General features: G+C 54.2%; 1 protein-coding gene across 1 annotated transcript in view; it reads left to right on the top strand.

Moving 5' to 3' along the window:
• CMIP (c-Maf inducing protein) overlaps window positions 1–22,344 on the top strand; it is a 232,988-nt gene that overhangs the window by 177,383 nt on the left and 33,261 nt on the right. The window contains exons 4-8 of the mRNA XM_060650050.3: window positions 2,492–2,653; window positions 7,431–7,472; window positions 14,507–14,569; window positions 17,006–17,086; window positions 22,122–22,225. Of these exons, the coding sequence (XP_060506033.2) occupies window positions 2,492–2,653; window positions 7,431–7,472; window positions 14,507–14,569; window positions 17,006–17,086; window positions 22,122–22,225 (452 nt within the window). The remainder of the gene's footprint in view (window positions 1–2,491; window positions 2,654–7,430; window positions 7,473–14,506; window positions 14,570–17,005; window positions 17,087–22,121; window positions 22,226–22,344) is intronic.

Below are 22,344 nucleotides of genomic sequence, written 5' to 3' on the forward strand. Positions count from 1 at the left end.
CCCCGTGGGCCCTCTTGCCCGGACCTTGCTACCTCGGGGTCTCAGTGATGTCTGAGTGTGGAGAGCCGCGGGCGGTCCTCACGGCCACCTACCCCCACACGCTGGCTGTATCTGGCAAAGTTCCGGCGGGTGGGGTGGAACAATGCTCACCAAAGATTAATGATAGCTATTTCTAGGTTGTGGGATTTTGGAGGCCTCTTTTCACTTATCCCCTTCTTTGTGCGTTTCAGCATGGTTTAAATTGCTTACAACGAGCAGGCATCGTTTTCACGAAAAGAATGAAGTCATTATTCTTTCAAAGGTAAATAGCTTGCAGCTGATGCGAAGATAGGGCCCTTACAGCTCAGACCGTATTCACATCTAGGATCTGCTGTGGGAACACATGAATGTGCATCGTGTGGTTTTCTTTGGGGCTTGATACACGGTGAGTTTCCGTGACCATTTCACAGTCACTTAAAAAGCAAGCAGTTCTCTGGGTACGGAGCAAACCCACAGCGTCCAGGACTCGGAGGGGCCTTCGTCTTTCGGGGGCGGATCGGGTTCTTGCCTTGGGAAGCGTCTCCACGGCTTTAGACTTGGGGAACTTTGGCTCTGCACAGACCAGGCGGTGCGGAGGTGGTGCCTAGCTGACGGTAACTAGGCCCGAGGCTGGTTACCGGCCCAGGGAGGCCTCCGGGAACCGGCTGTGTCTCGTCATTAAAGTCCTGGGATTCACTAAGTCCTCACTGTCACCGTCACCCCCACCGACCGCCTGTGTTCACTGAACGTCCGCCCCTGACAGCTCGCCGCAGCGTCTTCCAGTCCTTAGAGCATCTGCAGTGATTGACAAGTCCGTGTTTCAGGGGGTTCCTCTGCCTGCCGCCCCTCGGAGAGGCATCATCGCTCCCTGGTTCTTGATGAGGCGTGGTGACTGCCAGACCACAGCCGGACCAGGAGGGAGAATAAAGGGCAGGCAGGTGGAAGACGGGGTACGGGGACCAGCCATGCTGATTTGCTAAAGAAAGATCCGGGCTGACGAGGGAAACAGACTTTGGTGTGAGTTCGCTTTGTGGGTGATGGTGGTGGTGATGGGGCCTGATGAGCAAGTAAGAGACCAGAAAATCGTGGAGTTTGGGAACAAATGGGAGGAAGAAAGTAGAGATCCTATTTGTACCGCTGGGGTTGTGCATTTCATCCTCTTTTTCCAAAGAGACGAGTTATGTACCCGGGTTCCCTTTTTGTTGCCAGTGGCTAATTCTGTTTGGACTCTGCCTGTGCATGTAACTGCGTACAGAGGGCGGACCATCGTGGGTCCAGAATTTGTCAAAGTCACACCCTGAAAGAGGCTGCAAAGTATTTTCCTACCTGATTTATGGAAGAGGAACTGAGGCTCAGTAGGTGACATGCTTCATAGAACCGGGCCTGCCTGAGTCCAAAGTCTGCCTCCTGTGCCATGGCGAGGCCTCACCCAGCACAGTTAACTCAGGTTGGTAGGGAGCACATCCCCAGATACTTCCTTGAAAGTGCTGGGTTCCAAGATCACTTTGTAATTTATAACTTAGGAACGAAAGGGTCAGGGAGACCCCCGGCGGCCTCAGTGGGGGACCCTGACCTCCTCCCTCCCCACTCCTTCATTCAGACTCTGGCTCAGAGACTGTGACTCGTCACCCCAGCTGGCTGCTTGGTGCGGTGACACTAAACTTAGGTTTTCCCCAGGGAGCAGAGCACTTAATGAAGGAGTTCATCCAGGGGGAGAGTCCCAAGCCAGGGCAACAGTGGGGCCGGCAGCTGCCGGGGCCGGGAGGCACTTTGGCTGGGACCTCCGCCTTCCGAGGGCTGCTGTTTCCATGATGTCAGAGAGGCGGGACTCACTCCGCCTCACATCGAGGGAGACAGCAGCCCGTGCCCCAGTTCTTCTCCGCTTTGGACGCAGCCCCGAGCAAAGGTGAGGATATGCTTCGCCCCACTCACCAGGTGGAAACTGAGGTCCGCTTTGTGGTTCTCGGGGGCCTCCGGGCTTGTCACCACCTGGCCAGCGTTGAATACCTGGCCACAAGCCTGTCTGTCCTTTTTCTTAGCTGGACTCCACTCTCCAGAGGGACCTCTTAGGGTCGGGATGAGTAGAAACAGTACCTCCAACGCAAAGAAAGCCTCTCTCTGGACCCCCGAATGCTTCCTTCCACCCTCCCTGCGTGTGAAAACTTAGGGAATACGTTTGGGAGAAGACGTGATCTGAAAGAGAAATCACTTTGTTGTTTTTTTAAGTCATCGGAAACAGTGTGGAGATTTCTCAGCTAGTGTTCGGAAGGCCTGTCTGCAAACATCGCCTGTGACCCTGGGCAGGGACTTCTCCTTTCTCTGCGAGTCAGTTTCCCACGGGAGGGTTGGTCCACACGGGCAGTTTCTCGGGCCTTGTACCTGCTAGGGCATCTATTTCTCTGATCAGCTGGTGTCCTCTTCCACCATCAGAATATCAATAACATGTTTGTGTCTCTTTCTCCCTCCCGACCAGAAAAAGATTTACAAATATAAGAAAGTGCTGAGTAACCCAAGCCGTTGGGAAGTTGTCTTGAAGGAGATCCGAACTCTGGTGGACATGGCCCTGACATCCCCCCTGCAGGATGACTCCATCAACCAAGCCCCACTGGAAATCGTCTCAAAACTGCTCTCAGAGGTAAGACGTGCCCCCTGCTTGATTCTGCACACCCCACCCCCACCCCCTCTGCCGAGCACCAACGCTGTGCCGGGCAACAGAATCGGACTTGAGTTTGTATCATCTGCCCATTGTGGGCCGTCCCGGGGGTGTGGCAGGGGGAAGGGGCAGTGGTGACCACCCTGCCATGCCCCACGACCGAAGCTGGGGGGACTAGCCTCGGGCCTGACGACAGGCTGGTGGTGATGATGGCAGCAGATTTCAGGAGCTTCCAGTTTTTCCCGAGCCAGAGCACATCGGTGAAGCCCCCAGACTGCCCTGCCTTCCTGCCGGCCCCCCCGCCACCCGTCTCCACCTTGCCCTGCCCTGGCCTGCGTCAGCTGCACGGGTCCAAGCGGCTGTCGCTTTCTGCCTCCACGACCCCCCAGAGCCTCAGAAAACCCACTCTGCTGTGCCAGGCAGTCCCCCGGTAGGGTGCGTGCCATGTGGGCATTGGAACAAAGACAAGCCCCCACCCCCCTGGAGCTCACGTTCCAGCAGGGATGCAGACAGGAACGTGGGGGCTCAGCCAGAGCCAGCCGCGCCATTCGTGTGTAGGCGAGGGCTACTTGGGGACACGCTGTGACTCCGGCCCGGGCACTCTTCTCCGCGCTCCACAAATACTAAAGCTGTCTCGTTTGTTTGCCTGCCTGGGCCCCTGGGGACGCTGGTGTTGATGACTCCCGGTTTGAACTTTCCACGGCCCCAGGGCAGTGCCTCGGTCCCCCTTCCCTGGGAGTGGCCCCTGGTTCCTTCTAGAAGCACAAGCCCCTTGCTGCCTGGAGCCACCCCTTTCCCCGCAGACCCAAGCTGATTGCTGCCCATCAGTCCAGGAAACTGGCCCGGGCCTTCTTCCATGTCTGCTATTTGAGCAGAGGACCCCTTTCCCTGGAAGGAAGTACGGCAAGAGGTAGAGGGTGGGCTGCAAGGACGGTGGCAGGTAGAGGAACAGAAGACGTGCCCTCGGGCGTGCGACAGCTTCATTTCGCAGAAGAGCAGAGACTCACGCTCTGAAATGCATCACAGTCAAGGCCTGGAATTGGAGGCCAGGCCGGGTGCTGTATGTGCAACCTGAAATCCCGGCTTCCCGCCTGAGCAGGGGAAGGGCCCCAGCAAGCAGGCCCGAGGCTGGCCGCTCACTGCGAGTACGCGCCTGCTGTGTGGCGGCCGGCGTCAGGTGCCCTGCAGCACGGCATCTCGTGTCGTACGGTCTCCCCTGAGACGTGGGCCTTGTTGTCTCCGTTGTACAGATGGGGAAACTCAGGTCCAGAGACACTGGAACACCTGAGCAAGTGGTGGGGCTGCAAATTCCACGTTGGGGCTTGCTCTCCCTGCAAGACCACCTGCCCGTCCCTCCTGCCCCGCCAGTCCCGGCCACCACCACACCGTCGTTGACATCAGGTTCGCTGTCAGGACGATGGGGAAGGCGGCCGACGGGCACTGTCGCCAACCTCTGGCGGCGTTAATGTCACATGTGACCGCGCACCCGTGGGCCTTTGCATCGCTTCTCAGGCACCTGATCCCCAAGTGCTGGGGTGGGAAAAGATAAAATCATTTAAAGAGGAAAAAAGGGAAGAAGCTTGCATTTGCTGTATACCTACTGTGTGTCGGGCAAGGGGTCAGTATGACTCACCATGTCTGACTGGTAAGAGCTGTTGTTTGGTAAGGGACAGAGCTGGACAGAGCTGTGCCCGGGCAGCATCCCCCCGAGTAAGGCTTGACGCCTCCCTGAGTGACACTCAGGCTCTGTCACGACCACTTTGGCAGGCATTTAGTGCTGATACTTAGCATTTCTCCAGGGACCCTGCAGGGTAAGTACTAAAGGTACAGACGAGTAAACAGAGGCTCCAAGAGGTTGTCACCTGCCCAGGGTCACTTGGATAAGTGCCATTTTTATTGCCATAGGTGGTAGTCATGACCTTGACCTTAACCACTCTCAGCTTAAGGGTCTAGGAGGATGGGTGGAAAGACAAACAAATCCTTCCTCCTCCTTGCCCTTTCTTGTGTAGATTATATGGGCTAGCTTATTTGCCTGTTCTCTTTACTCAAGTTGTCTCCGGGGTCTCCTTCTACGAGGCTCCAGGTGTCACCAAGCCAACCAGGAGGTGGGCAGGATCCCCAAGGAGGGGGTGGAGGGGCTGTTAGTTCTGCGAAAGGACTGCCCATCCGCTGGCCAGACAGAGCCGCATCCCTGACCTCCCGGGCTTTTGTTGACTTGAGTGTGTGGAGAGGCTGCTCAGTTTGGGGTTCAGGTGTCCCCTATGATTCAGTGGCCGTTTTCAGTGAGTGCTCTCCACCCAGGGTTGAAAATGGCCTTGGGAGAGAGAAGTGTCCCTGCGGAACAGCACAGGCCACCACCAGTGACGGGGACAAAGAAATCAGCATCTGTATTTACCGAAGGCTCTTCCTGGGAAGGTGCACAGGTGCAGTGAGGAACGGACTGAGCCCTTCAGAGCTGTCCACCACGGCCCGAAGGATGGGACTGGCCCTTGCTTGGGCTGAGCACCATAGCTCAGTGGTTAGAGATGCAGGTTTTAGGGGGGCACCTGGGTGGCTTAGTCTGTTAAGCATCTGACTCTGGATTTTGGCTGAGGTCATGATCTCACAGTTTGTGAGATCGAGCCCCAGCATTGGGCTCCTTGCTGACGATGCAGAGCCTGCTTGAGATTCTTTTTCTCCCTCTTTGTCTCTGCCTGTGCCCTTCCCTGCACATGTGTGCACTTTCTTCTCTCCCTCTCTCTCTCTGTCTTTCTCGCTCTCTCTCAAAGTAAACTTTTATAAAAAGAGAGGGGCACCTGGGTGGCTCAGTCGGTTAAGCGTCTGACTTCGGCTCAGGTCATGATCTCACGGCTCGTGGGTTCGAGCCCTGCGTCGGGCTCTGTGCTGACAGCTCGGAGCCTGGAGCCCACTTCGGATTCTGTATCTCCCTCTCTCTCTGCCCCTCCCCCACTCGTGCTCTGTCTCTCAAAAATAAAGAAACATTAAAAAAAATTTTTTTTTTTGAAGAGAGAGATGCTGGGGCGCCTGGGTGGTTCAGTCAGTTAAGCATCCAACTTCGGCTCAGGTCATGATCTCACAGCTCATGAGTTCAAGTCCCATGTCGGGCTCTGTGCTGACGGCTCAGCCTGGAGTCTGCTTCAGATTCTGTGTCTCCCTCTCTCTCTGCCCCTCCCCTGCTCACATACTGTCTCTCTCTCTCTCAAAAATAAATAAAGATTTAAAAAAAATTGTTTTATAAATGAAGAGAGAGATGCAGGTTTTGGCATCAGGACAGAGAGGGTGAAACCCACACCCCACTGTCTCTTACCTGTGCTCCTGAGTCAGCTGCCGCACTGCGTGAGACTCTGGTAGCTCATCTGTGGACAGGAAAGCAGGAAAAGCATCGTAAGAAAGAAGAAGGATGTGGGATGAGGGTTACAGAGTGCACTCGCACTGCCTGAGGCATAGTGAGCTGTCTTTGTCAGTCAGGAGGAAAGACCAAAGCCACGTTTCCATCCACCCTGGGCGGAAAAATTATTGATGTTTAATCATCTGCCATAAATGGGCTGCTCAGACTCCACCAATGTCCAAAAAAGAAAAAGCCTTTGGATTCCAAAAGACATCCTTCCACCTTCCGTGTGTTCCTGGATTCTAAGCCCGAGGGCCTTGCTGTCTCCATGGGAACCCGGGGACTTGAGGAGGCAGACATTGCCCCGGCCGGGTTCCAAGGCTGTCTTCACCCTTTGGGCAAATCCACGGCCCAATGGCTTTTCTTTTGTTTCACCTGCTTGTAAATGCCAGATACCCTGATGCTCCTTAAACGTGATGCCAGGTGGTGCGCATGGTGGGGCTGTTTCTAGAACCCAACAGCCATCGATCTTGCCAGTTCACTGTCCGGTGAGACGGCATGTTACCGGGGGCCAAACGCGGCCCTATTAGGAAATCTGAACCGACACCAGGTAGAACCCATTCCACCAAGAACAAACAGGTGAAACCGAACACCACACGAAACTAGGAAAGAAGACAGTAGTGACCGTTTCTGGTTTCTCCCATGATTTCTCATTTATCGCGTGATCATTCCTTCCCTCATTCACATACGCACAGGATGGTGGTAACAGGTACCAGCTGGGTAAGAAGATCCCGCATTGGGGAGGGAAAAAACCCTAAAATTTAAACAAGCTTAACGCATTCCACTTAATATTATTTTTGCAAGTTAATCGCTGGCATTTGAATTTAGCTAAACCACGTTTGGCCAACTCATGGAAGACCATTCTTCCCTGGGAACCTAGCTGGAAAGCTGCTGTGATAATATGTATGTGCCGCTCTTATGCCTGGTACACAGCCAAGATTCCAAAGTCTGTTTATGTGTTTACTGTGAACCTGCCTCCTGGCTCCCCAGTGGCATCTACATGAGCAGCACCAAGCGTGCGGTTAGGTCTGTCTGTATACCCTCTCACTGAAGCCCACAGAGGATCCCTATTTATGGGAGAAGAAACCGAGTCTCACCGAGGAGCCAAGGTCGCATAACTCACGAGGGGTGAAACCGGGACTGGAAACGCAGTTCCCCCCCCCCCCCCCAAAGCCATGCTTTCCTCCCTTCCCGACCAATCCTGTGAGGGGCTTCTGATCTGTTTAAGTAAGAAAAGTGACCATTGCTCGCTGAGATGCTGAAAGCGTTTTTCACCGGTTGGACCTTTGAGATGTAAATGTTCCGTTTTATTAATGTCAGTGTTTCTGTTTTGTTTTGTCTCCCTCCTGCGCTCTCCATTCAATCCCTCAGAACACAAACTTGACTACCCAGGAGCATGAGAACATCATTGTGGTAAGTCTCTCCGGACCCTTCTCCCTCTGTCCACCTCTTGGGGCCCACAGTCCTTCCCCCCCCCCACCCCGATCTGAGTGCATTCTCGGAAGCACGTGTGATCTACCAGCATGGCGACCTTACTCAGTTTTGTCTTTTCTGTCAAGCCAGACGAGTCTGCTTCCTGCCTTTGCACATTTCAGAGCCCCAATTGATTGGGGAAGGGGGATGTAATTATCAGTCGTTGAGGTTTGTAGCAAATGTGTCTTAATCGCCTCCTCCTTCCCGAGTGTGCCGCAGGGAGTTGAAGGCAGGAGATGGCAGACAGTGTATAATGTATTCAGAGGCATAACCCTATTAGCTGAAAGGTAAGCATTCTCTTTCTTGCCCCAGGACAGATCTCCTAATTAATCCACAAATAGAACCTGGATTTAATTCCCTCTGACACGCAAAGTGGGGTAATATTTTCTAGGACTTGACTGTGATGTAAGCATCTTTGGCGTAAAATCTCTTCCTGGGTGATTTTAAGCTATGAAGTGTGACTCTCACTAGAGAGAAGAGAGAAATGAGGTTGCACCTGCCGGATGCCAAGCACCGATCTGTGTATTTGAATCTGTGCATAACTAAGACCGTTCCTGTTCCCGAGACGTTCATCGTCTGTTGTAGGAAGACACGTAGATCACTGCACAAATAGAGGCTTGTAGTATAGAGAGTGGAGTGATAAGCTCACCCGGGAGAGAAGCCACTGTGGCTTCTTGGAGACAGCAATGTCTGAGTTGGGTTTTGAGGGATCAGTAGGAGCTTGCCAGATGAGGGGCTCCTGGGTGGCTCGTTCGGTTCAGCGTCTGACTCTTGATTTCGGCTCCGGTCATGATGTCACAGTTGTGGGACCGGGCCCCACATCAGGCTCTGTGCTGAGCGTGAAGCCTGCTTCAGATTCTCTCTCTCCCTCTCTCTCTGCCCCTCCCCTACTCACATGTGTGATGACCGTCCACTCAGCCTCTGTCAAAATAAGTAAACTTAGTAATAATACATTAAAAAAAAAAAAAAAAAGGAGTTTGCCAGATGGCAAGACAGAGTAAAGCAGAGTAAAGGCCTTCCTGAGAGACTAAATAAAATGTGCACAGAGACGTAAAACAACATGCTCTATTCTGGAAACATCAGCATTGCTGGAGCATACAGCATAAGGAAGTAGGGAAGCAGAACTTGAAACGGAAGTGGGAGGCCAAGCTTGGTGTGCACAGAAAGGACATTCGCCTGGGCCAGAGGTCCTGTGGCTGCAGCCTTTGAAACAAGGACAGCATGCCAGACTCCGTGCCCCCCTGAATTATGGTTTCATGGGCCCTCCCCCTTGGCGCTGGCAGGCCCCGCCTGGAGAATCCCCTTCCTCACTCCAGCTGTGTGGGCACCCAAAGAGGTGAGGCCTAGACTGTTTATTGTGGAGAATAAAGGCAGCAGCTTCTGTGCAGCCCCAGCTAGTATCTGGCACACTCAGTGGGTATTTGCTAAAAATGTAGAGTTTTTTTTTTTTTATTTTCCTGTGCTCCACCCTGACCACTCATTGCCTTCTCTTGCCAGAACAGGGGGGATGTCGACCTGGGCACCCGCCCCCCCCATCCCCTACCACCACCTTTCTCTGGCATATTATTAACTAATAAACTCGTTGAAAAAACACTTGTCAACATGTAAGTGCAAGTATGTGCCGAAAACTCTGTGCCACAGGCTCAGTGCCACCATTGAGGGATTTACCGTGTGCTGGGAGAACCCGGCAGGTCAACAGACAATCAAGAAATAACATGGTCGGGGGTTGAGATTTGTTTGGAGTGTTAGTGGGGCACAGAGGGCAGGCACCTGACATCCTCTGCCAGTGAGGGTACTGGGAGGAGGATGACGGAGGGCTTCTAGGAGGAGGTGAGCAAACCGGATCTTAAAGGATGGGTAGGCAGTCCAGGCAGAGGGCCCAGCACGAGAAAGGCAGAGCAGGGAGGCGCTGGCTGGAGGAGAAGCAGGCAGGGACCTGGGCGCCGGGGAAGGAGCCGGTGTCTTCCTCTCCCTGCTGGCGATAACTATGGGTCCCACTTCAGCCCTGGAAGAAGGGTGAGGGCTTTGGACTGGGGACGAGCCTGGGAAAAGAATTTTGATCTGAGAGATGCAGACTGTTTTTACCCAGCTAATTTGGCTGGGCTGACCCCTTAATTGGGCTGGGCTAAGCTCCCCTGCTCAGCAGGCATGCCTGAGAACAGAGGAGAATGTGATCTGCGGTCTGACCCCCAGCCCTGCGTTTTACAGCCTGCCTCGCAGTGTTCTTTGTCACCAGCGCCCTTATCATTATTGGGAAGTCTCCTTTCGTTCCAGAGATTACATTATCTGATTTGACCCGTGGGCAATTAGTTTTCTCCCACTGGGGCTTGGTATTTTTTTATGTGATCGTTTTCATAAATACTCTCACGAGTAACTTGAGTTGGTCTTACTCGGTCCATCTGGGGTCAGGCATCTGTGCAGTAGGTAGGTGTTGACTGCAGCTGGCACGTCACTGGACGCATGTCGACCCACAGTCCGAACCGCAACTGGGGTCCCACGTGCTAGTGAGGAGTGGAGGCTTGGAGCTGAATGTGAGCTCACGCTCAGAGCTGGTGCAGACCCTGGGCCCGCCCCATACGAGCTGTGACCTTGGGCAAGTAACGGGAGGACTTCTGCTTTTATTTTGTTTTATTTTATTTTATTTTATTTTATTTTATTTTATTTTATTTTATTTTATTTTATTTCATTTTTTTTTAATTTTTTTTTCAACGTTTTTTATTTATTTTTGGGACAGAGAGAGACAGAGCATGAACGGGGGAGGGTCAGAGAGAGAGGGAGACACAGAATCGGAAACAGGCTCCAGGCTCCGAGCCATCAGCCCAGAGCCCGACGCGGGGCTCGAACTCACGGACCGCGAGATCGTGACCTGGCTGAAGTCGGACGCTTAACCGACTGCGCCACCCAGGCGCCCCTTATTTTATTTCATTTTATGGGGAGCCTGGGTGGCACAGTCGGTGAAGCGTCTGACTTTGGCTCAGGGCGTGATCTCACGGTTCGTGAGTTCGAGCCCCGCGTCAGGCTCTGGGCTGACAGCTCGGAGCCTGGAGCCTACTTCAGATTCTGTGTTTCCCTCTCTCTCTCTCTCTCTGACCCTCTCCTGCTCACACTCTGTCTCTCTCTCTCTCTCAAAAATAAACATGAAAAAATTTATTTTATTTTATTTTAAATATTGTTATTTTTTTATTTTTCTTTAACATTTATTCATTTTTGAGAGACAGAGACAGAGCATGAGTGGGGGAGGGGCGGAGAGAGAGAGGGAGACACGGAATCCGAAGCAGGCTCCAGGCTCTGAGCTGTCAGCCCAGAGCCCGATGCAGGGCTCGAACCCATAAACTGTGAGATCGTGACTGGAGCCAATGTCGGACGCTTCACCAGCTGAGCCACCCAGGCGCCCCTAAAATATTATTTAAAAATACCTTTGCAAATATTCCATGAGTATAATTTCATTAAAAAAAGAAGAAGAAAGGAAAGGATTTCACTCCATCCCAGTGTCCTCTTCAGAGACGGCACCTGGGACTTTCGGGTGACAGCAAACCCACACAGACAGACAGGGTTGTGGCTTTGTGTTTTCAGCATTAATGATGTGATGCTACACGTGTTGTCTCAGAGATGCTTTTGAGTCCTTTCATGCTTATCTGCCACAAGGTTTCTGGCCTCAGTATTAGTGAAAGTTGGGGACGGATCTTTCCTTGTGAGGTACCTGTCCTCTGTGGCCTCAACCCACTAGATGCCCGTAGCCCTTCCCGGTCGTGATGATCAAAAATGTGTCTCCGGACATGCCAACATCCCTTGGGAGGCAGAGTCAACCCTGGTTGAGAACCACTGGCCCACCCAGTCCTTTCTTTCTACTGGCTCTAGAATATTTTTATTTAACCAGATGGCCATTCAGATCACTTTCAGCTAACTTGACATAGTAAGCCTCAGTCTCCTCATCTGTGAGATGGGTATGGCAACAATGCCTTTCTTCCAGGGCTGCCGGGAAGAGTCAGTGAGCTAATGTTCCTGACATGCTCAGCGGAGGACTAGGTTTATGGAAAGAGTCCACAGAAATCTAAGCGCTTTTGATTAATCATACCTTTTGAAATGATCATAACTCTGTGACCAGGGCAGGCCTTGTAGCCTCCCTGACCCTCTGTCTCTTCATCTGTACGAAAGGAAATAACTCCCACTTGACCTCACAGAGTTGTGATGAGGATCGAATGAGGTAATAGCCGTGGAGGCACAGAGCCCACACCTCACGCCCACTCTGGGCACTTAAATCCTTTCCACTCCTTTATTCCTTGACTCGTTCCCGAGAAAGAGGGGCCTGGCACGATTGAAGAGCTTCAGCCTTGTCTGTGGTACCTCCTCCCGGAGCCGGTCCAAGAGCAGGGTGTGGGGAGCAGGGGCATCCGGGGGGCATGGGGGCAGGCACAGGAGAGCCCCCACATAGCAGGCTGAGCACTGAACTTCTGGAAATGAGAGCAGAGCCAGAACCGTGGGCTGAGATCACGCTGGTGGTTTCGTTGTCTTTCGCTGCCCCGTTTCTCCTTCAGTGTGATTCCTGTCACCAGACAGGGCTGTTTATTTCCCGGTCGTGTGGAGGGCCGGGACTGAGAAGTCGCGTGGTGAATAGCTTAGCCTCCTGAGTCACCAACATGGGTTCACACTCTGGCTCCCCCGTGTTCTGACTGTGCCACCTCGGGCAGCAGACTCAATCTCTGGGAAAAAAGGCAAGACCCACACCCACCTCCCAGCACACGGTGAAGATCGCCATGGGCACGGTCAGCACAGAGCCCAGCACGGGGGTTACCCAGAACGGCACCTGCTGCTGTGGGTATTACTGTTGGTCTGTGACCGTTGTCGGTCGGCGGTTTGTGGTCCGTGTGGCTGGGGTGGGGGAGACCGTGACAAGATGACGGGCTCAGCCTCGCGGTCAGTGAGGTGCCCACCTACCCTGCCCCACACTGCCTGGGAGAACTTTCTGCCCTGGTGGAGGTATTCACTGGCTTCGTGTGACTACTGAGCCCTTGAAACATGGTTCACGCAACTGGGGAACTACGTTTTTTATTTTATTTCACTTAAAATCATTAATTTTATGTCAGTTAAAGTCTGAGTGGTCACATGTGGCTAGTGGCTACTTTTAGACCGTGCGGCCCTAGGCAGATAAGACCCGGGGCCTAATCACCAGCCGTTTGCCAACCTGGCTCGTGGTGCCACCAAGGAGAACCTCAGTGTCCGTGACTTACTCGTTCACAGAGGTGCGTTCACGTAGCTGGCCGAGTAACTGCCATCTTTTATTGGCCTCCAGTTACACTGCCTCTCCCTGATGGTCCCAGGCCAAGCGGAAGACCTTGCTGAGAGGTCCCTCCGCATGTCCAGAGGCGCTGCTGCAGGGAACAGATCAAGGAGACCCTGTGAACCCAAGCAGGCGGGGTCGGAGCTGTGGGAGTCGGTGACGGGGAGAGCGTGTCCTCACAGAGACCTCCTGGGAGTCGGGCCGGATCGCTCCGCCCCTCCTTGCCACTGTGTCCAGTGCAGCCCAAGACAGCCCCCCAGTGATGGTGGCCATGGCCTGCTGTGTTCCAGGCCATTGGGTTTATCCTGAGGCCGAGACTCCAAAGCTTCTAGAGTTTTCTCTCATCAGATCCGCCCAACAACCCAGTGAATAGGTAACTCTAGTTCTCCCCATTTACAGGCCCGAAGAGGTCGAGTTGCCCACTCAGGGTCACACGGCCTCGCAGTCTTGGTGCTGGGTCCTGGGTCTCCTGTTTCCTAATCTTGTGCCCAGTGTGGCAAATAAGAAAATGAGTGGACCTCACATAGACGTTAACCTTCCAGTAACTAACATTTATGGAGACCTGGCCTTATTTCAGACTCCGTGAGCGGTATTATAACAGGGGCTCCTTAACTGGGGACTCTTTTGTCTCCTGTGGGGCATTTGGCAGTGTCTGGACACATTTTCTCCCGTGGTTCCAATATCTTATTTGAGGTTTAGCAAAACCATTAAAACAGAAATTATGAAAAAAATGAAAATAAAGAATAAAAATTAAAAAACAAATTATGAAAGGGGAAGAAAAATCACGAATCACACACCATTCAGGCCATGGGAACCTTGTCCAGGAACGGCAGTGGGAACCGGTAAGAATTGGACAGCTCGCCTAAGAAGGCCTGGGGGAGGGGTGCGCCTGGGTGGGTCAGTCGGTTAAGTGTCCGAGTTCAGTTCGGCTCCAGTCATGATCTCACGGTTCATGGGTTAGAGCCCCGCATCGGGCTCTGTGCTGATGGCTCAGAGCCCGGAGCCTGCTTCAGATTCAGTGTCTCCCTCGCTCTCTGCCCCTCCCCTTCTCGTGCTCTGTCTCTCTCTCAAAAATGAATAAATGTTAAAAAAAAATAAATTTTTTTAAGACTTGGTGGGAAATGAACTCAAGGGGCATGAGATATTCAAACTCCCTTAATATAAAACCAAAGTGTGCCCGGAGACTTTCACCATCACAGCTGGCTGAGGGTTGCTCCTGGCATCTAGCGGGTTGAGCACAAGGATGCTGCAGAATGTCCTGCAAAGGGCGGGGACGACCAGCCCCAGATGACAGTTATCAGCACCTCCCGCCCGCTTTTCCACTGACTCTGTCTGCTCCGCTTTCCAGGCGGGAACTCGGGCGTTAAAAGAGACAAAATAGCTTGTTCGAACAGTTATAGAGCCACAAGTGCCACAACTAGAACTGCACCCAGGACTCTGCCCCCAGTGCCTGGGCTCATAACCGCTCAACTGTCCTGCCCCGTAGGCGGGGACTGTTGATCTGAGGGGGACGTGCATGGACGTCAGCAGGTCACCAAACCCCTAAAGCTACCTGCGTCATCGTAGGTGTGTATTTTTCCGAGGCGGGGGGTCAGCCCAGACTTTTTATCAGTTTCTCAGTGGGTGCCGTGAGCCCCCCCGCCAGGTAGGAGTTCCTCCTAGAGATTCCAACTGACATTTGTTCGTTGTCTTGCAGGCGATTGCTCCTTTGCTGGAAAACAACCATCCACCGCCAGATCTCTGTGAATTCTTTTGCAAGGTATGGCGTCCCTGAAGGAGGGCTGCGTTTGCAGGAGGCAGCCTGCCTCCGAGTGCGTGCTGGGGTCGGCTTGGTGCAATTTGCTGAAAACCCAGGCTTCCCCGACCTGGGTCAGGGACCCACATGGACCCAGAAGGCAAGCCAGGCAACCTTCTCTTAGAGTTACAGCTCTCTCTCTCCACCACACAGGTGATCAGGAAGGCCCAGAGTCCAAACCGGTGGGTCGGGGAGGAGCGTCCGGCTTTTCTCTGGACTGTCTTTGTAGCTGTCTTGGGAGAAATGTGTAGCAGGTTTTCTGGGTTCCTGACGTCAGAGCTGGTTTATTATTAGCCCCGGCTCCTCTGAGCACCGGCTGGCCCACAGTAGGGCACGGCCATGGGGCTTTTCCTGAACAGGGAAAGCAGGCAGGGGAACGCCAGGTTAGCTGGGGGGAGCCACAGAGCGGGACATCCACTGCCGCGGACCCAGTGCCAGGCTCGCAGTGGGATTTACACGGAACACGCCCAGGGCACGTCGGGCACCCGTGCCCAGGGCACCAATCATCCGTCACTCTGAAAGCACACTTCAGTAGTCCGGGGACTGAACCAGCATGCAATCCTGGTTTGTTCTTTGCTGTATGATTTTTTTTTTTTTTTTTTTTTATGTAACGAGTTGATGTCTTTGGAGAGACGCAGGGCCTAGGTTTGCTGCTTCCCCGGCGCTCCCCCGTCTTGCACCTGCTGACTCACCCTCCTCGTGCTCCCTCCCTCCCTTGCTTCTTCCACAGCCCCATGGTGTCCTCAGGGGGCGTGGACTGTGTCCACCAGTGAGCCGAGCACGCGGCATGGCCAAGCGGGCACCTGGGAGGCTCAGTGGTTTCTGGAGGGAAGGGGATGGAAAACACACTCTCTCTGTGTGCTTGAGAGACACAGGATTGCCTTATCCTCTCTGGCCTCATCTCTCCGTCAGGAGACCTTTTCCAGCAACCCACAGAGCAGAGGGTGGACCCAGCCTGCTGGCCCGCAGTGCCCGGGGCGCGTTCTCAATGCGCGTGTGTGGCATGTGGCAGGGTGTGCCCTCCAGGCCCAGCGGGTGAGCACCTGTGCGTGTGTACACACAAGCATGTGCTGCACGGGCATCGGGCTCCTGTGCAAAATGGAGGCCCCCTCCTCCCCGGGGGCCATGGTGAGGCTGGAGACAACTATCAGGCCTTCTCTGCCCCCCAGTGCTTGAGGGCGACGCGCCCCAAGCAGGGTGGGGTCAGATGACCCAGTGTGTGGGCCCCCGAGAGGGTGGTCAGCTGCTCCCTTACCTGTCTCAGCCGATCATCTCTCTCAGTAGTTTGTCCGATTTAATCCAAATCTCTTTATTCTGCTCTCAGGCTGTACAGCTTCTCCCAGAGTTCGTGGTTTTCAAACCACGGTGGTTCTAGAACACTGGACCTCTGTTCAAAGCACATCATACCTGAGGGTTCCCAGGTAGCACAGTTTGAAAAATAGTGAGGTGGAAAAAACCATTCTTTCTGGCATTTCCTGATAGAACTACTGGTCCTATACAGAAGGCAGCCTGCCCTTTGGAGCGAGGGCTCCCAGCCCCTGGGGCCTGTGAGCCTTCAGGCTATTTTCCCTCTGGGCGGGGGGGGGCGGTCCAGCCTCTGTGCCTCACCCACCAGGAAGCCTTCCCAGAGAGGGGAACCTGAGGGGAACAAAGCCACCCCCACTGGGTCCACTCTGGGCCAGCTCACTGGACTTGCCCGGGCAGCCTCACCTACCAGACTTTGAAGCCAGGACCCCACGATCTGAAGAAAGTTTATTTATCTTGGGTTTCCCAGGAAAGCCCTGATTTCTCATATCCCAAACTCAGCAACTACAGGCCTGGGCAGGTTATAAATGTGTCGGGAGGGATGGGGCCTGGTTTGTTCCACCTGAAGGTCTTCAGTTTTCATTTGAAACACAAAACACCACCGTGACGAAATTAAAACACATCTGAGAGGTGCATTTGGCCTCACACTGCTGCCAGCTTATTAAAACCAACAACCGAAAAGCCACAGAGCTTTCAAGATTCTGGTGTCCAAACACTGAGACCCCTGGTGTTCTTGCCCCCGGGTTTCAAGACACTCCTCTGTCACACCATGCACTCTGAATCTTGGTGCTGTGAAAGCGGCACTATATTAAATAAGGATTGTGTCCAGAGCTGACGCCTGTATATACTATCTAAAACAGCCTCGGATTTTAAGATCAAAACAAAAAGCAAACAAAAGATCCCTTCCTCACTTTTCTTACTGCAAAAAGAAAAAAAAAAAGACCAAAAGCCGTGCACCAGTATTGATCAAGGGAATACAGGCATCAGTGCTGGGCTCTCTGCCCCTGAGCCCTGCTAGGAGCCACAGACCAGGCCCGATCAGCCCTGGCTGGGCCCTGCCAGCTCGGCACTGACCGTGTCCTTCTGTCTCCCCAGCACTGCAGAGAGCGGCCCCGGTCCATGGTGGTCATCGAAGTGTTCACGCCCGTGGTCCAGAGAATCCTCAAGCATAACATGGTGAGTTCCCCTGACCACCCCCCGCCGGCCCCAGACTGCAAAGCCAGTCTTTTCTTTCCCTTTTCCCCAAAGATTTGGGGAACGGGTTTGGCTGTCCTGGCCTGACCACCAGGGACTGGGGTTGGGATTCTGTCTAAGTTGGGGTGTTAACATAGCCTGTCCTCCTCGGCCATGTTTTTTTTTTCTCTTAAGGCAACAAGAAGGATCTTTTCACAGTAAAAATAACAAAAATAGTGTGTCTGGGGGAGAAGAGAGAAGTTTCCGTGTGTAGAATCAGAAATAAGGTCTAGAGATGCTCGGCCCTCAAGAAGGGGGAGCGGAACCCCTCACTTCCTCAGTGGGGGCTGGGCTGTCCCTAATGGTGTCCTTCCTGATGCACCGTGTGGAAGGGGGAGAAGGAGTGATTTTGTGATGGAGAAAGGGGACAGTCACGGCCATGGCCAGGCAGTCAGGGTCATCAGCAGCAGTGACAAGTCATGTGAGGGCGTGCACCCTGGCTGTGATGTGAGGGGAGGGGCACCGTGCTGCTGGAGAGAAGCAGCGAAAAACGAGGGCCAGTGTCCAATGTGCCTTACCGAGCCAGCCCCCAGCCTGGACTCAGGTCCCCTGGGTGATGTGGAGGCATCTGTGTGCTGTGGCACTAAATCATTTGCAGGGTACCCATGACTCCTGCCCCCCCGCCTGTCAAGACTTAGCATGCGAAAACAACTGTGGAAAGGGGCAACCTACAGTTCACAAGTAGCCTTCCTGTCTCCACAACGTGTCCCTAACCCCAGTCCGGATGGCAGCGTAGGGCACAGGTGCGGTTCCTCATCCCGCACCCGCGGCAGACATCATTAATCGATTACAGCACTCTTCGCGCAGAGCCCAGAGGTAGCTTTAGAATCTATCCCAACACAACATTCCCGGCAGACACTGGCAACTGAACTGTGTTGGCACGGTGTGAATTGCGTTCACCATTTTCTGCCCTGAGCAATCACATACCATAATTGAATTGTTGCTTATTTCTGAGATCCTCCTTGATTTGAGATAAATGCACTTCTAGTTTTCTGAACCCAGGGGAGAGAGATACTCCGTCCGGTTCTTTCTCCAGGACCAACAGAGAAATCTCCATGGTGGTGGGGGGCCGGGGGGAGGGAGCATGGGTTTCTGCCCTGATTGGAGCTTTTATGGTTTCAAGGGCACTCTCTAACTTCAAGCTTCTGAGAGGAAAGGATTTCTGATTGTTAACTTTAAAATCACCGTGCATGTGGCGTGAGGTGAGGGTTGCACCCCTTCAGAATCCAGAGCAGAGGTTCTGGGGTTTCCTTTGCGAAGGACTTCTCTTTCACAACTTGTCAGTGACAGCCAAACCCCCAGGGCATACTTGTCTGGGCCCATGCCTTCTCGGGACGTAAACATTTCTGCGTGTTCCATGGTAGTCAGTAGTCTGTTTAATAAGAGTTCTTATGGGACATCCGACTTCCAAGGGGAAAAAGTCAAAATTCAGGCAGCCTCCCACAGCTTAACCATACAACGTCTCCCTTATGTTTGGTTAGTTATGGGCTTAGAGTGTTGACCATGTAATAATTTTCTGGATAAGATTCAGAATAGCTCCAGGGCAAATCCAGAATTTATAGCATCTGTTGTGGCCTGGCAGAGATCAGGGACCTTCGGGCATGAATCCTCACTTCAGTTTTTACAAACTCCCCAAGGGATCCTCGCGTCTGGGGATGCCATAAAGCTTTGCAGGCCCGCTCTGCTCTTGGTATCTACTAATTACACGCTCTGAACTCTGTCAGAGGAGAACTATAGACAGGACAGAGGGGGGTTCTCTTTCTGCAGAACAGATGTGTGGTGAACAGTGATTGTGGCTAATGCTAGGCATGGGAAGTATGGTGGGCCTTTCAGGCCCCTTTAATGCTCCCTGAAGCTGATTTACTAGCCATGGGCCAGATGCTCGGCTGGAGCTGGGGCTCTCGGCTGGTGTGGGGCGTCTCGTCACTGGCCTGCCACCAGCCACGTGTCTGTCAGCATAGCATGAGCAGTGACTTCTCTTCACCCCATCAAGGAGGCATTTGAACACTGGGGAAATGGAGAAAACCATACACCACAGAGGTGTTCTGGGATCTCGGGGCTTCCCTTATCCTCAGAGCGCGTCTTCCGCAAATATATCACATGCCCCGTTTCATGGATGCGTAAATTGAACCTTAGAGAAGAGTCTTAGAGTGTTACTCACTGGACTGAGATAAAAATTAGATACAAATGGAAGCAGTCCTGTAGAATGTTCTCCTAGAGATTCTAAGCCTGTTAAACTGTATCCTCAAGAATGAATGTAGTCCCTGTGCCCACATGCCATTCATTGGAGAGTTCTTGTGGCAAGGGAAGCAAGATGTGGCTGTGGTCCCTAGTGGACCACTGAGTGACCAGACCAGATTCCAAGAGGAACATTTTTGGCTTTTCCGTAGAGGTAAAATGTCGCTCACCCGTATGTCGAAAGGCCATCAGACCCTTCTGTAAGGTTTATTTCCAAGAAAATGACCTTGACTGTCCAGACATCTACTCTTGAAGATAAGGACAACCCAACCCTTTAGTAGGGTTGGGTTGAAGCAGTGTTCCTAGACTCATAAGCCCTCAGAAGTGGAAGTGGGCATAGAGATGGGTTATTACAACCCTCAGAGACGATCACGTCCTGAGAGGGGTGGGTCAGCCCAAGGCCACACAGCTTTCCTGTCACCCTTTTCCAGGGCGTCAGGGGACTTTAGACGTCTTCCTCAATTTGGAAGCACGGTCAAGCTCCAGGCTTCTCTTCACTCAGGGGCCTCATCTAGCCTGATGTCCTGTGTGTGTGCCTGGGACTGTGTGTGTGTGTGTGTGTGTGTGTGTGTGTGTGTGTGTGCCTGTGTGTGTATGTGTTTGCACACGAGTATGTATGTTCCTTCGGACCTTTCCCCGTGGTTCCTTCTGCCCTCCTCGTGTAAGGGCACAATCGTGGTAGGAGCATGGCAGAAGACGAACCCCCTCATTGTCCTGAGGACCCTAATTCAGCCTCTTTACTCCAGGTGAAGACGCAGCTCTAGAAGCTTCCTCGTGTGGGCTGGCGGGGAGGACGTGGGAGGGACGTGTTCTACTCGGAGCTTTCAGGAGGGCCGGCGGGATCAGTTGGATCTGTGAAGACAGTCTCGCTGTTTTACCTGAAATTAGATGCTGATCCAGTGACGTCTTATTGAACGGGTTCCACCGAGCGGGGGCAGGAGGAGGGCGGAGGAGTTTGGAGATGTGACTCTTCCCTCGGATGTCTTCCCGGTCACCCTCGTCACCACATCGACTTGCCCCCCCCCCCGCGCGACTGTTCAAAACCCAGCCCACGGGTTTAGAAGTCCACGAACAAAGCTGCGGGCGGGAGCACCGCCCCCCTCCCCCCCCAATTCCACCACCACCCGGACCCCTGCCCGTGACCCTGGGAGTGGAGGCAGCGCCCTCTCCCGGTGGACGTTTCTCCTCTCCGACAAGTCCCTGAGCCAGGGGCCACCGAGGAGATGACCCCGACCCCCCCCCCCCCCCAGCTGCACTGGGTCACCCGCCCCGTGGGGGTGCCGTGTCGGGGAAGCCTAGCGGGCCCAGGCGTCCCCTGGAGTCGCGCTCTGAAGCAGGCGGGAGCCCTCGGCCTCGCTCCGCGCCCCGCAATTAGGCGACCGCTGAGCGGAGATGCCGGGGCTCAGGCCGGGCCGCGGACGGAGATGTCACCCCCGGGGCCTCGTCCTGACGTCAAGCGGATTTACCTCCCCTCCCCCCACCCGCACCCCTTTCGCACGGACCCCCCCCCCCCCCCCCGCCACACGCCAGCCCCCTGTCTCCCCACCCGCTCGCCCTCCAGGGCGCACACCTCCCGTCCCGGGCCACGGCCCTGACACACGTACACCGCACGTCTCCCACACACGTCCTCACACGCCCCACATCTCATGCCGCGCGCGCGTGCACACACACACACACACACACACACACACCTCTTCCCACACCCCACGTCTCACTTACACCCACCCCCACACCCCACGTCTCTCTCACACACACACCCCTCCTCCCACACCTCCAATCACACACACCCCTCCTCCCATATCCCACATTTCACACACACAAACACACCTCCTCCTACACCCCACGTGTCTCTCACACAGACACGCCATTACCTGTCCAGCCAGCCTTTCTCCGAGCTTGTCCGTCTACTTTCATCGGCCTTTGTGATTCCGTGTGCCATTTGTACAGCCAAATGACAAGATCATCAAATGCTCCTTAAGTATTTCCTGGAGCCCAGTGGGCAGCTGGGGTCAGCCTAGAGCAGCCCGGGACTGGGGACCCTCTTCACCCCGGGGCCACGTCTGGTTCTTGGACCTCCTTCCTACCCTCTTGCTCAGGAGAAGGAACAGATGTCTTTTCGTTGCTGATGTCTGGGGACACGCGGAGTTGCATCTGTCCAGTGCTTCCTTTACGTCCTGCGTGCCCCGGGAAGTCCCAAAGCCCTCCCCCGAAACCGATGGCCCTAGATTGCGTATCCCCTGACTTTGCTGTGTTGAGTGAGCTAACAGCTCACAGAAAGCAGGGGTCCCAGAAACAATGAGAGGGGGCTCCTGGGGACGAGTCTCTGGCTCCCCCAAGGGTTGCGGGGGGCCCAGCCCAACACCCGCAGGCCCCCTCCCAGGGGTGCAGAAGGGAAGCCCCGGCTGGACTGTCTTCTGAGCACGTCTGTGCGGCACGCCGACCCCTGTCCTAGCACGGGCTGGGCCGGTGCCGTGCCCATGAGTTCGCCACAAGTCCCAGAAGAGCCTTCAGTGTCAGGACATTTGCTCACCTCCACGGGCGGCCATCAAAGGGGGTGCACGAGAGGGTGACGAGGCCAGCCTCCTGAAGTGAAAAACGTGTGCTGGGAAGAGGAGTTGGCTGGTGTCTCGCCATTGCCTTCGACACCAGCGGTGGTGGGCCGAGCAGGGTCCCCCTGCCCCTTCCGGGCCCCCGGCCCCCTCCGCAGCGTGCCCAGCTTCTCCTTCCGCTCTCTCCGCAGGACTTCGGGAAGTGCCCACGACTGAGGCTGTTTACTCAGGAGTACATCCTTGCCTTGAACGAGCTCAACGCGGGGATGGAGGTGGTGAAGAAGTTCATCCAGAGGTTCGTCTCCCAGCGGGACCCCCGCCCTGCCGTGCCTGCCAGCCGGCCTTCCTCTCCACCCCAGAGCTGCGCGTCCGCTGACGCCCCCAGGGAAGCCGGGGGTGTATCTGGGCCCTGAG

This window comes from Panthera onca, chromosome E2, assembly GCF_046562875.1.
Source record: "Panthera onca isolate mPanOnc1 chromosome E2, mPanOnc1 haplotype 2, whole genome shotgun sequence".
Classification (NCBI taxonomy): domain Eukaryota; kingdom Metazoa; phylum Chordata; class Mammalia; order Carnivora; family Felidae; genus Panthera; species Panthera onca.